Genomic DNA, 14,072 nt, shown 5'->3' on the forward strand with positions numbered 1-14,072 from the left:
TTCTTTACAGTGGTCACAGGTAGGAATTGAAGCTATTATCGTCAAAGGCTGGCCCAAAGAGCCTGAGATCCGAGATCACAGGGTGTTTTCAGAGGGGCACCTGACAAGGCTATTGCTGATGAGACAAGAAGCAAAGTTAATGGAGATGCTCATGTGTGTGTGTGTGTGTGTGTGTGTGTGTTCTTGCACGTGCATACATTTTTGAGTGTGTGTATGCCCACTCAAGGTCACACACAAACCCAGTTCATTACTATGTTAGCAATCAGTATCTATAAATGAAGGGCTTATTTATTTGTGTCTAGATCCTCCACAGCAAGTATTGACAGCAGGTGAGAGATTTCAGGATAGGAGGGTTCCTATCCTTTCCCATATCCTAAGTTGGTTTCTCTACCTTGCCCCATTGGCTACCTTTTTATGTAAAACAGTGTTTTCTTCTGCCAATTTTTATCTGGGGATGGTGGTATAAAGCTTTGGACACAAAGATAAAATTGCCACAGTTTGGAGGCTAACCTGGCCTATAGGCTAGCCAAGGTTACTTAGCAAGAACCTTATTTTTGTTTTATTTTAAAAGCAACACATTTGACCATAAAAAAAAAAAAAAAAGGTGCAGCCTGTGGTGTCAGCACTGGGCAGTGGGGGTGGGGGAGTAAGGAATCCTAAGTCATCCTTGGTACACAGTGGAGTTTCAGGCCAGTATGAGTAACATGAGACCCTGTCTCCAAGGTAATAAAAGAAAACAAAATCAAACAAAAGAAAAAAGAATCCTAGACTAGCAAAACTCAGTAAGTAAGCTGCAGGTGTGCTGGGTGGCTTATGAAATGAGCGGTCAATGGCCGAAGGGGAGGAAGGGACGCTGGCTGAGGGAAAGTTGCTTTGGGAAGAGCCTGTGAACAGAAAAGGCACAGAGAGGGAAGTCTAGGGGTGCACGGCTCAGAGGGAGACACTTGTCTGCGAGGCTCGCCTCCAGCCCAGAAAATACAAAAATCAAGTGTTCACACCTTCTCCCAAATTACTGGGGCCAGAAGGGTTTCAGAGACCTGGAGTTTTGAACTTTTTGTGTGGACGAGATGAGGCAGCACTGGAGTCTGGGAATCCGAGTTGTGCTGACAGCACTGGGGAATCCCAGCTTAGCCAGAGCTATCAAAACCCACAGCCCTTCCTGTAAATAAATAATTGATGTCTTTGTGTGTGATAACTGGAATTGAACCTTGTGTGTGCAGGGATTCTACTGACCAATATTCCAGCCCATTCCAGCACTCTTTGGTTTTTGGTTTTTTGGAGGGGCTGTTTGAGACAAAGCCTCACCATGTAGCAAAGGCTGGCTATGAATTTGCAGCAGGATTCCTGCCCCAGTCTATCTAATGAAGCTGTGATGGTTTATTACAGCATCCAGAAAGTATGTCCTCTAAATTATGGAATAAATTAGCTTCTTAAAATCTTTAGAGAGATTATATCACCACGGAGTGTGAAAAGTCCCAGTGTGCAGTTAAGAGCACGTGCTGCTCTTCCAGAGCACTGACTTTAGTTCCCATCACCCACATAGGTGGCTCACAACTGCTGGAATTCCAGCTTCAAGGAGCTGATGTACTGCTGAGGCATTTGCACAGATGTGGTGCACACACACACACACACAGAAACAAATTGAAGAAAATGATTAAGCAGGTTCCTAGGGAGGTAAAGGGTTGATTAGGCAGGTTCCTAGGGAGGTAAAGGGTTGAGTCAAGACCAGGCTGGCTGCAGAATGAGACCCCTTGCGCTAACAGAACCCCTAGATCACAAAACTACATCACTCCTTTTCCTACTCATGCCACACAAGCCCAATCAAAGGTTCTCTGGAGCTGAAACCATGGAGAAAAGAGACTATCAGGACATCCTAGCACCCAGGTCGGTCCTTCAGCACCACTCAGCACAGCACTGTGCTAGGGAAAACCCAGTCACTGAGACCACGCCAAAGTTATCATAGCACATGGGGGAGGAAAACATTAAAATTTTTAATTTTAAATGTTTTTCTCAAAAGTTTAGCACTCCCTGCTTGGTCACTCAGAATCTAAGGTGAGGCACAGCTGGTTTAGCCTGTAGCTACAGTAGTTACAGCTACTGTGGCTCTTAAGACTTATTAACTTTTTTGGTTTTTGGTTTTTCGAGACAGGGTTTCTCTGCATAGCCCTGGCTGTCCTGGAACTCACTCTGTAGACCAGGCTGGCCTCGAACTCAGAAATGAGCCTGCCTCTGCCTCCCAAGTGCTGGGATTAAAGGTGTGTGCCACCACCGCCAGGCTAACTTATTTATTTTTAAAGACTTATTTATTTTTATTTATATGAGTACACTGTCACTGTCTTGAGAGGGCATCAGATCCCATTATAGATGGTTGTGGATCACCATGTGGTTGCTGGGAATTGAACTCAGGACCTCTGGAAGATCAGTCAGTGCTCTTAACCATTGAGCCATCTCTCCAACCCTCTCACTTTCTTTCTTCCTTCCTTTCTTTCTTTCTTTCTTTCTTTCTTTCTTTCTTTCTTTCTTTCTTTCTTTCTTTTTTTTTTTTTGTTTTTTGTTTTTTGTTTTTTCGAGACAGGGTTTCTCTGTGTAGCCCTGGCTGTCCTGGAAATCAGGCTGTGGACCAGGTTGGCCTCGAACTCAGAAATCCACCTGCCTCTGCCTCCGGAGTGCTGGGATTAAAGGCGTGTACCACCACGCCCGGACCTCATTTTCTCATTTTCTTTGTCAGGGTCTTGTTAGACAGCTAGGCTGACCTTGAACTCTAGGTGATCTTGCCTCAGCCTCTAGTATTCTGGGATTACTAGGCATGGACCATGAAGTCTGGTCCTTCCTTAGAACTTTAGTAACTTTTTACCAATCAGATCTGGACTGTGATATTTTTGTTGTGTTTTTTTGAGACAGGTCCGCATGTAGCCTTGGCTAGCTTCAAACTCCGTATGTAGCAAAGGATGACCTTGAACTGATCTTCGTACCCTCACACCCCCAAGAGATAGAATTACCGATGTGGGCAACCAAGCCCTGCTTTGTATACCTGAATTGGTCGGGCGTGACCCATCTCAGTTGGGCTCCGGCGCCCTCTGCTGCCTATTGTGACGCGGGCCACCAAGTTACCCAGGTGGTGGAGGTCGGGGCGGAGCTCTGGAGCCATGACTGAGCCGCAGGAGCAGCTGCTGCAGCTGCAGAAGGACAACCGAGATGGCCGCCTGCGGAAGCAGGAGCTGGAAGAGCTGGTGCGTGGGCTGGAAGCCGAGAGCGAGAGCCTCACCGGGCGCCTGGAGGAGCTGCGGGAGCGCGAGCGCAGGTGCGAGGGCACCGAGGCTCCCGCAGGCTTGTTGGCAGTCTCGCTCCAGGCAGCGGGACCCTAGTCTGGAACTCTCAGGCTGGTGGCGGCTCCTTCCCAAAAGATCTTGCGCCGTGGTTTCATCCCAGACCAATTCTCCGCACCCCCCCCCGCCCCCTCCCCCCATGTAGCCTGCAACGGAGACGAAGTCAAGCATCTCGAGCTATTCGAGGCGAGGCATGCGAGGCGGCACGGGAGCGTGCGGAGCGGGCTCGTGGGCTGCTGGAGGCGGCGGAGCAGCACCGGCAGGACCTGGTGCGGGCAAGAGCAAGAGGCGGCGCCCGGGGTGGCTAGGCTGGAGGAGAGGCCTAGACAGCCTGGACCCTGTTCGCAGGAGCAACACAATCGGAAGCTGCAGGAACAGTGGGAGGAACTGTCCAGCCAGGTACGTGCAGTGTCACAGATCATGCCCTAGTCCCCAAGACCCTTGAGCCAGGCACTCACGAGTTCGGTCCCCAGCTTTTCTACTATGGAGGAGAGCAGCTGAGTCAACAGCGAGCGGAGCAGCAACTAGGGACCCAGCTTGCAGCGCTGCAGGTACTTGGGCGGGACCAGGGCGGGGCTGTGGGCGGAGTATGGCTGTAGGCAGGGCTGTGTGCATTTGTGGGCAGAGTATCGGCCTTGAAGGCCGCGGGGCCGAGCCTCGAGGCCCAGCGGTGTGCGAGGCCTTCAGGTTCTTGACATCACTTGAATCCTCCCGAAGAAACATCTGGAGCTGGCGGAGGCCAAATTCAGCATGCAGGCAGAGGACCTGCGGCAGGTGCGAATGGCGCTGGACTCTCAGGGGAAGGCGTGTGGGGAGGGCCTGTCAATGCGATGCTCATACCAAGCCTCTGGCTTCTAGGGTGTGCAGAGGACAGAAGAGGCCTGGGCCAGCTTCCAGGAGCAGAGTGGAGTCCTGCAGGTGCGACCCCTCGGTTCTGACAGCGGTTCTCTTTCGAATACCCTGTGGCCTCGACCCTTTCTTCCTTACTCTCTGACTCGTGATGTAGCTCATCCTCTGCCCTGAATCCCTATTGCTATCCTTCAGGAACTGCAGGGGAAAGTGATGGAGGCAGCTGCTGCGCTGGAGGCTACGCGCGGTGGCTCGGAATCGTAAGAATTGGGACTTGGAGGGCGTCGGAAGGTGCCAGGCCCAGCCTGGTGGCCCATCTCCGCGCCTGTCCTGCAGGTGGAACTCCGAGCCTCGTCCGGTGCAGGACTGCGCGGGCTCACTCATGGAGGAGGTGGCCAGGGCTGACTGCGTGAGCGTGGGCTGGGAAGCGCGGGCTGAAGCTGGGACCTGAAGCTGGGACCTGCCTGATTTGGTTAGAGCCTAGCGGCTGCCCAGGCAAAAAACTGGATGCAGCCCTTTCTCTGCAGGAAAAGCGACTGTTCGGTGGTACGGGCGCGGGAAGCCTCAGGTGAGTGGCTAGTGGGGGCTGGGCGGTCCGGATTCCGGGTCCCAGAGCCCCCACCCACCTGTCCCTTGGTGGTTCTGCAGGCTGTGGGCGCTGAGCGCACTGCAGACGTTGCTGCTGCTCCCGCTGGGTTTCCTGGTGCTGCCGCTGATTTACGTGGTGTTGGCGAAGCCTGACGCCGTCGGCCCGGGGCTTCAGAGTCTCGGCTCTGACGCCGTCTTCCGCCGGCTCCGCTACACGCTGTCGCCTTTACTTGAGCTGCGTGCGCGCGGACTGCTGCCTGCCTAGAGTGTATCATGTCGGCTTTGGCCGCTTGCACCTCTGTCTCCTTTGTGTTTTCTGGGTGCCTGCTTGTATGAAAAGGGGGAAGTTCATATGTTCCGATGTCACCTGAGTGCAGGGGTGCCTGTCTGTGGCGGGGCTGCTTGTGTCCAGGCTTGTATCCAGGCCGCAGCCTGACCCCTCTAGGGGGCTCTTTTGAGCCTGAGCTTTGGGCAGGATGGGTGCGGGTGTTGGCCTGTTGGGTGCCCTCTGTAGCGGGTGAATTATTTTCCCTGGATGCAGATGCACAGTTACTCCAGATCTACTTCAACGTTAGGGTTCCCTCTTGGGCAGGTTCGAGTTCTCCATACCTCCCTCACAGCATCTGAACACACCGGGTAGTGTATGCTTGCCACTGTGGGCTTTGTGGGGAACATGCTGTATATGAGGATTGCCCTGCTGAGTGGAAATTAATCTGGGTTGAATTTCCAATAAACTCTAGACTACTTATTTACAGGTGTGTGGGGTTTCATCCCAGCTGAGTGACCTTAACCTACCTCCCTGCTCCTGAGTGGATTATAGGCATGAGCCACCAGGGATGGTTTATTCTGTTCTGGGGATTGAACTCAGCTCAGCACTTGTGAATGCTAAGCTATAACCACAGCTTCTAAACAATTACAGCTTTTTCTGTTAAGTTCATTGGAGACTCCCTTAATGGCCTAACAGAGTGGTCTGTAAAGTACCTTGGAATGGTCTTTTCAACTTGGAGAAAGCACCTCATGTGGTTTAGGTTCTGTAGCTTGCAGCGACCTATCAGTTATATGCACTGGTATCTCTCACTGCCTTGCAAACATAAGGACCTATGTCTGACCCTAAGAACCTATGTAAAAAGGCTGGATGTGGTGGTAATGTCAGTGACTCCTTGTTGGGGAGGTAGAGACAGGTGTGAATTAGTGAGCTCCAGCTAATGGGAACTGTCTCAGGAAACTAGGTGGCCAATTTCCAATATTCACACAAAGTGTTTGACAACATCCCGTAATTCCTGTTCAGGGATTCTTACTGCCCTCTTGTTCCCTAACTGAGCACCAGGTATAGTCATTGTCTTACTTAGGGTTTCATTGCTGTGAAGAGACACCATGACCATGACGACGCTTATAAAGGAAAACATTTAATTGGGGCTGGCTTACAGTTTCAAAGGTTTAGTCCATTATCATCATGGTGGGAGGCATGGCAGTGTCCAGACAGACATGGTGCTGGAGAAGGAACGGAGAATCCTACATCTTGATTCACAGGCAGCAGGAGACTGTGTGCCATAGTGTGCAGGTTGAGCATTTGAGACTTCAGAGCCCGCCCCTAGAGTGACACACTTGTGACAAGGCCACGCCTACTCCCACAAGGCCACACCTTCTAATAGAGCCACTCCCTATGGCCAAGCATTCAAACAAATGTGTCTATGGGTGCCAGACCACCAAAGTCATAGTGCACAAACTACATGCAGACACTCATATAATCTTACAAAAAGCCAAAGCCAGCTGGTCAGTGGTGGCTCGAACCTTTAATCCCAGCACTCATCAGGCAGAGGCAGAGGTAGAGGCAGGCAGATTTCTGTGAATTTGAGGCCAGCCTGGTCTACAGAGGGAGTTCCAGGACAGCCAGGGCTACACAGAGAAACCTTGTCTAGAAAAATCAAAAAGCAAACAAAACTAGACTGAGAGTGGTGCCAGGGTCCTGGGGTGACTGCTCTAGCCTCTCACCCCACCCCCACCCTGCTGCCAGTCCCATCTGACTGATATTTGGGGGGCTCTGGGGGCTGGGCCTTGTGCACAGCAGGCAAGTGCCTTAACCACTCACTGAACTGCAGGCTCTGCTCCAATTTAAAACCTTACTTTCTGAGACCACACTGGCTCGCACCTGTTTGGTACCTGACACAGAAACAGCCGCATCTGTAGAGGGCCTTCAGACATGGAGGCAGAGTCCGGCTTAGGAAAGCCTTCCCGCTGCAGAGGACTCCTGTTCGGAAGAGGCATTAATCCGAAGAGTCAGAGGCTGGGGCTATAGCCAGGGGATGTGGGGCCTGCCCAGCATGTATAGGCCCTGGGTCTGATCCTCGGTACCAGAACCAAAACAAGACTACTCAAGCTAGGGGTGCCTCGGAAGGACCAGGAAGTCAAAGAGCACCTTTAACTACAGGCACATTTTGGTTACATAACAAAACAGAAGCAGCACATTTTGGGATTTTTATTTTTTTCATGTTTATACAAGAAAATACTTCATGTACCAATGTAGTATGACGGGTGAACAAACGGAATGTGTCCAGTGTGAAAGAGACTCACACCTGTGCACCAACGGTCCATGTGCCTGTTGCCCCCACAGCCAGGCCTACGGTGGCAGGACAAGTTGCTCTGTGACACTCAAGGCTTCTTAGTAGGGGATATCATTCTGGTAGTACTGGATCATGTCGTAGGTCCGGCTCCTGCAAGGTCAAGCAAGGAAAGTGAAGACCTCGCTGGCGCCCTCCCCAGCTGTGTGGGGAGCAGGGACAGGGAGGGACTTGCCTGTTGCTGAGGAAACAGTTCTGGATGACCTTCATGATAAAATTCGCAGCCTCCCGCTCTGTCATGTTCGGGCTGAACCTGTGTCTAGGCAGAGACGGAAGGAGGCATTTGTGGGAATCTGTCTGCCCGTCCCCCCACCCAGGGACATTCTGCTGTGGTCTAGTGGGCTCCCTGATCCTCGCCAGCAATTACTAGGCCACATGGGGAACGCATGGTCACGTGGATATTCTAGAAACCCTGTCTGCTCTGGGGATCCAAGGATACATACGTTTCTAGATAGAGCCCCAGCAGATGGACAACTGTTCCCCAAATGGTACCTACTTCAAAAGTTTGATTGTCTGGCCACGAAAACAGGGCAGGCCTGTGTCCAACATGAGTGTAACCAGGGAGACGACTGCATCCATATAGGGGCTGTGGAGACAGAGGGTGGGGGACAACCAGTGTGAGGTACCCTGCTCACAGAACCTGTGGTCCACACAATCTGCTAGCAGGACCACATATAATATAGCACTATATGGCTGAGTGATCCTCCCCACTATGCCAGGCTTCCAGCAGGGGTTTCAAAGATGCTCTGTTTGGTGCAGCCACAATAGCATTTGGGATGTGCCAAAGTGATACTCTGTGTGACATTTGGTTGATGCCAGTCTCCTACGTAGCCTTGGTGGTGCTGGGGCTATGGTGAAAGGCTAGCCAGGAAGTCCAGAGGAAGAGAAGGGTGTTGGGGCATGACAGGGTCAGCTGTGGGGGATAGGGGTGTGGCTGGAGGTTCAGAGCATGAAGTTGATCACACAGGTGAGACGGGTGACCAGAGTGCAAGGCTCACTTAAAAAAAAAAAAAGAAGCCGGGCGTGGTGGCGCACGCCTTTAATCCCAGCACTCGGGAGGCAGAGGCAGGCAGATTTCTGAGTTCGAGGCCAGCCTGGTCTACAAAGTGAGTTCCAGGACAGCCAGGGCTACACAGAGAAACCCTGTCTCGAAAAACCAAAAAAAAAAAAAAAAAAAAAAAAAGATTTATCTTGTCTTTGGTTGTGAGCCTAGCTTTTAATGGCTAAGCTATCTTTATAGCCTGGCCTACATAGTGGTTTCAGGATAGCCAGAGCTATATAGTGAGACTATGTCTTGAAACAAAAACTATCTTTATGTGTGTGCATGTTTGAGTGTGTGCCTACACATGTGCAGGTGGCTCAAGCGGAGCTCGCAGAGCTGGAGTTCCAGGTGTGTTGGCCACATGATCTGAGTGCTGAACTCCTTTTCAGTGCCACTAAGCCTGGCTCCCTCCAGGGCATGAGAACTCTCTCCCACCTTGACATCCCTTCCACATTGCCCATGGGCTCACCGCACAGCCAGATAACCTCGGACACACATCTCCATGAACCACTTGAAGGGTGTGGCTTCCATTTTGCCCCCCATAATCATCACCATCTCGTCTGTCAGCTTGATGTCTGGTTCCCAGCCAAGGTTGCCACCCGGTGAGCTTTCAAACATGAAGCCAAAGTCTGCAAAATCCCAAAAAGCTTCCTGAACTGGGGCAGGGTTAGGTCAGGGTGGCTTATTTCTGGTGGAGAAGGGCTCAGCCACACATGGGACAGAAGCAGGGGAGTAGGCAGGGAGGAAGCAGGGGAGTGTCAAGTTAGAGCAGAGGGATTTCACTAGCTCTCACTTCTACCAAGAGCGTGGCTGCCATTCTATTTCCCAGATTCCCAGGTCTGGCCAGCCACGTCTACAGTAGTGCAACATCGAGGCCTCTCTGCCATGGGCAAGGGGAGGGGACACTGGCACAGCCTGCTGACCGATGTGGATGATGTGCCCCTTCTTGTCCAGCATGATGTTGCCATTGTGCCTGTCCTTGATCTGCAGCAGGAACAGCAGGAGGCTGTAGGCGGCCATGCTTCGGATAAAGTTGTAGCGTGCCTGTGTGGAGAGGTCCGTGGTCTCACCCTGGCTCTGTGGCCCACATTAGAGGCAGAGCTAGGTCAGTGAGTGCAGCTGTGTGGAATGTGGAGACAGCAGCAATTTCTGTGCCCTGGGGTTCTAGGCTTCTGTCTTTCACTGAGAGAAAGCTATGGGTGATGGACTTAGCTCCTAGTAGAGGAAGACAGAAGGTAGATAGTGGGTAGCTACCTGCTGGAAGGCCAAGGTAGACTCATCCCCATACTGGCGTGTAAAGTAGTCATACATGCCAAAGTCAGTCTGGCGGCCCAGCTGGTCCCGGGAGGTACAGTCTGGGATGCACTCAATCACTCCGCACTAGGGAAGGAAGGGGAAGGGACAGTTAGGTAGAGCAGTGAAGTGATGGTCTCTTTGCCCATCATGTTCCAGGAACTCACCCCAGGGGCAGTAGCCACTACCCGATAAGGAAAAACGAAGAGGTCCAGGCCAACCAGCTGGAAGATGTTCTTGAAGAGGTCGATGATCTGCAGGGCTAACATGTCCTGGAATGCAGAAGGCACAGCGTACAGTCAGTGTCTCCCCTCAGCTGCTGGACTACTCAGAAGCTAGTGGCCCTGGGGGCTCACACAGGTTGCCCGCAAGGGAAGGGGGCAGACTGTGGCTAAATAAGTGTCTAGGGGTCTGGCCTCACTGCCCAGCCAGGCTGGGCTGTCATGGGGTTGCCAGAGAGGATGTCCTTCAACAATGGTGAAGGGGGGGGGGCTGGAAGGAGGGAGAGGCTTCTGTGTCGCCTCTAAAGTCGCCACAGCATCTGAATCAAATAAAGGATCATGTTTCATAACATAAGGGTCTCTTCTTTGGGATCACTAGGGGTGGTGCCTTGCCCTGCCAGTATAAGTAAGGGCAGCTCTGTCACCTGTCGGCAGTCATCCCCCACTTTGAAGATGGCTGCTTGCCAGCAGATCTTCTTGCCATCAGCCTCTTGGCTAAAGCATTCATCCTCTGCGTCTGAGCGGCACTGCAGACCTGTAGGCAGGGCAGAGATGCCATCTGTGAGCCTGACTGCTGTGAGGTGGGTTCCAGGGCCCTAGAAAGACCTGGCATCTTAAGAGGGAGTTCTGCGAAGCACTAAGAGGTCACATGGAATCACTGGGCTACAGGTTCCCCTAGGAACATAGAATAGACAGGTTTATAAGGAACTGAAGAAAGCCCCTAGTGTTCAAGCACAGGACAAAGGGCCAGAACATAGCCAGGCTACTTAAGATACCTTTCTGCATTGGCCTGTGTTCCACAGAGCTCACACCCCAAACCACAAATGTGATCGTATTTGGGATTAGGATATTTGAAGATGCAATCATTTTTAAAAGTCATACTAAGCTAGATGGTGCTGGCATACACTTTAAATCCCACCATTCAGGAGGCAGAATCTCTGAGTTCAAGGCCAGCCTGGTGTGTGTATAAAGCAAGTTCCAGTATAGTCATCACTATACAGAGAAACCCTGCCTCCAAAAACCCAAAACCAAACCAAAACAAAAAACAACCAAACCATACAAGAGGATAACTGTCCAAAAAGTGTTCTTTGAAAAGAATTTGTAGTCCAGAGAGACAAGCAGAGAGGGAGTGGTGCTGAACAGCATCCCCTACAACCACAGGGGTGGAAAGCCTTAGACAGAGCACCCAGCTCAGAACTTGACACTCTGCCTGGCCAGAGCCTGACGTTCCCTTGCTGGAGCACGCCCACCTCCACACTGATGCTGGCCTCCAGATCTGTGGGGTCACATATTCCATGTGTCACCCAGTTTACTCTCTTCTGTAAGAGCCTAAAGCAACTCGTGTGCCCACGGAGGCTCAGGACTGGGACTCGAGATGGGGTTCTGGGGCTCCTGTGACTTGGGTGACAGATCCTAGGGTAAGCAAGTGTTACTGCAGAGCACCCTGCCATTTTCAGAGGAAGGGTGAGCCTGCAGGCAGATGGCTGCAGACATCTTGTCTACGAAGTTCAAAACAGGCCTGCATGGCTGAGGAGAGACACCCATACTGCCTCAAGCTCCTTACTGACCTTCTTTTTCAAGTTCACTCACTCCGCATCTCTTCACCTTAAACTTGGCCAGATACGGCGCTTTTGCAGCACTGAGAAAAAGAATGCAGCACATGAGACAGCCAGTAGAGACTCTCGAGTGAGGCAGCAAAGTGCAAGCTGGCACTCACCTCTGCATTGGTGTCCCTGACTTGTAGTCAATGTCTAGCACGATTGCTTCAGGGTTGCTGGGCAGGTAGCAGCCTGGGAGGCACAGAAGGGTACAGGTGCATATAACCCCCGGGGAGACACACCCGGTCCCCAACATAGGCTTCACACACACAGCAGCCGTATCGGGGGCCCTGCCTTGCAGGGAGTGCTTGCCCTTGCTTGCAGCAGCCTGCTTATTCAATGATCACTGTGAGTCTGTCCTCCCTCCCTCCAGATAGCCAGCAAAGGGACCCAGCGTCCCAGGACACGCTTCTCCAGAGTGCTCTGGACCTTAGCTTCATGATCAGCCTGCTCTGCCCTGGGTCAGCATCAGGTTAGTGCCGCTCTGTAGAGACCCCCACCCTTGCTGCACTGGCCTAGCATGCTATCAACACTCCTCCATCTTCTGTTCTGTGCATCCAGGTACTCCTGTTTCTAGTAAATAACGACAGTAAGCAAACAACAGGAAGTTCATTCCTCCCTTGGTATTGTATGCTGAAGGGCCTAAGTGTGCAATGTAGCTGGCTGGCCTATCACACTGGCCTCATCCCATGTAGGACAGTAGCTCCCTTTGCCTCACTAGCCTAAGGATGCCAGCTTACCAGGCTGCACCTTCACTTCAGACAGAGCTGATAGACAAGCCTTCTTCCTTTCATCGCCTTTAGGGTAGGGCCTGAGGAATAAGACAGAATGTGGTGACTGTACCTCAACTCAGATCTGGAGGCCTGATTTAAGTGAGTTTACAGTGAGTTTGAGGCCAGTTTGGGTTACATCAATCATCTAAATAAACAAAAGGTTCTGCTCTGTCTCCTGCAGAAACTGGTTTCCAGTTTTTGCTCAGGACATTGTCTTCTTCACTGATAACCCAACCACACCTGGCTCTACCAGGCTTAAGTTGTCAGGAAACCATTCATAGCAATGTTTGCCCTGCATTCCTCAAAGAAGCCAGATGGCCTAGAAAGTGGTAGGGGCTGAAGTGGATCTGTTTGTTGACACCTCTATCCTTACATTTTATGGTATGTGTGCTGCTGTCGAGGTATGGAGAGAACGGGTGACTGGGGGCCCAACACAGTTCTAGACTGAAATGCTGTTTGTATAACTTACTGTATGACCCTCCTAGTAAGCCCCGGACATGTAGGCTAGCTAAAGGTAAGGCTGAGGGTGACTGGAACTTTTAGGTTATTGTATCATGATGCCCTGGCAATGTACCTATCTGCTATGACTTGAATCTGGGAATTTTCCCCAAAGGCCAGTATGTTTAGGATAGGTCCTCATCTTTAACTCTCCAGTGAAGCTGGGCATAGTGTGTAAGCCTTTAGTCCTGCACTCAGAAGGCAGAGGCAGGCAGATCTCTGTGAGGTCAGCCTGGTTTACATGGCAAGTTCCAGGACTATCAGAACTATTTAGAGAAATACTGTTTCAACCCCTTCCCCATAAAAAAAAGTTCTCCAATGAGGAGTTTTAGGTCACTGGAACTATAGCCTCGCAGGGGGTTATGGGACACCATTCTCTTTCTCTGCTACAGTCTATGCCAAGCACACCGTAAGATATTCATATTGTCCCATGCCACCCTGATCCCTGTGTGCTTTGTTTTTTGAGACATAGTCTATGTTGCCCTGACTGTCTGGGAGATCACCATGTAGGCCAGGCAGCTCTGCGCTCCATTTGCCTCTTGCCTCCCAAGTGCTGGGATTAAAGGTGTGCATATGCCAGTGTGCCCAGTTACACTGTTCCTCTTATGGTGATTATCTCAGGTGTGACATACTTCCTAACCTTTTTGTGTCTGTGGTCACAGCCCCTGCAGCATGGTAAGGGCTCACAATGAATGCAACAGGAGCAGCCTGCACACACACTGAGGGAAGAAGCTGTGCCCAGTGCTCTTCTCCCCTGAGTTTCCTTGGGCAAGTAGCAAATGTCAATGATGCTCTGCCTTGTCCCAGGAAAATGGGCAGTGCTCCTGAAAGCCACATGGGTGGAGAGCTCAGGCTCCTATCACCAGTGACTAGCTGGGATGAAAACAAGACATCTCAGAAGACAGTCTTTCAAGAGTAGCCACTTACTTGATGATGGCTGACACGTTTGTGATCTTGTTAAAGAAATCAAATTCCCGTTGATAGAAATCTTTGGCTGGGCCTGATAGAGACCCTGTGATCTCTTCTACTAACTGCTCCAGGAGGTCACCGATGTCAGCTGAGGAGGCAAAGATGAGTTCATGTTATGGTTGAAACAGAGACCCTTAAAGATGTTTTTTAGGCCAGGTGGTGGTGGCGCACGCCTTTAATCCCAGCACTTGGGAGGCAGAGGCAGGTGGATTTCTGAGTTTGAGGTCAGCCTGGTCTACAGAGTGAGTTCTAGGACAGCCAGGGCTACACAGAGAAATCCTGTCTCGAAAAACCAAA

General features: G+C 51.3%; 2 protein-coding genes across 3 annotated transcripts in view; one reads left to right on the forward strand and one right to left on the reverse strand.

Annotated features, from left to right (window-relative positions):
* The first annotated feature begins 3,132 nt into the window (after positions 1-3,132).
* Positions 3,133-5,515, forward strand: Tmem191c (transmembrane protein 191C). 2 transcript variants are annotated; one of them, XM_021185387.2, is made up of 10 exons: positions 3,133-3,301; positions 3,472-3,595; positions 3,675-3,725; positions 3,800-3,877; positions 4,044-4,100; positions 4,185-4,244; positions 4,371-4,435; positions 4,512-4,584; positions 4,703-4,743; positions 4,824-5,515. In XM_021185387.2, exons 1-10 carry the CDS (start codon positions 3,147-3,149, stop codon positions 5,026-5,028), a joined length of 909 nt encoding a protein of 302 aa, XP_021041046.1. In that variant the 5' UTR covers positions 3,133-3,146; the 3' UTR covers positions 5,029-5,515. The 2 variants fall into 2 exon arrangements, with proteins under 2 accessions (XP_021041046.1, XP_021041047.1); XM_021185388.2 differs by having other exon boundaries at positions 4,512-4,566; positions 4,824-5,062.
* A 1,709-nt stretch (positions 5,516-7,224) lies between these two features.
* Positions 7,225-14,072, reverse strand: part of Pi4ka (phosphatidylinositol 4-kinase alpha) — a 126,461-nt gene continuing 119,613 nt past the window's right edge. Inside the window, exons 43-54 of the mRNA XM_029470740.1 lie at positions 13,734-13,863; positions 12,276-12,346; positions 11,655-11,727; positions 11,506-11,576; positions 10,363-10,472; positions 9,884-9,988; positions 9,678-9,803; positions 9,347-9,467; positions 8,893-9,052; positions 7,878-7,967; positions 7,557-7,640; positions 7,225-7,474 (exon numbers count right to left, since the gene is read on the reverse strand). Coding sequence (XP_029326600.1) covers positions 7,423-7,474; positions 7,557-7,640; positions 7,878-7,967; positions 8,893-9,052; positions 9,347-9,467; positions 9,678-9,803; positions 9,884-9,988; positions 10,363-10,472; positions 11,506-11,576; positions 11,655-11,727; positions 12,276-12,346; positions 13,734-13,863 — 1,193 coding nt within the window. The 3' untranslated portion in view covers positions 7,225-7,422. The remainder of the gene's footprint in view (positions 7,475-7,556; positions 7,641-7,877; positions 7,968-8,892; positions 9,053-9,346; positions 9,468-9,677; positions 9,804-9,883; positions 9,989-10,362; positions 10,473-11,505; positions 11,577-11,654; positions 11,728-12,275; positions 12,347-13,733; positions 13,864-14,072) is intronic.

The sequence above is a fragment of the Mus caroli genome, chromosome 16 (assembly GCF_900094665.2).
Source record: "Mus caroli chromosome 16, CAROLI_EIJ_v1.1, whole genome shotgun sequence".
NCBI classification, from domain to species: Eukaryota; Metazoa; Chordata; class Mammalia; order Rodentia; family Muridae; genus Mus; species Mus caroli.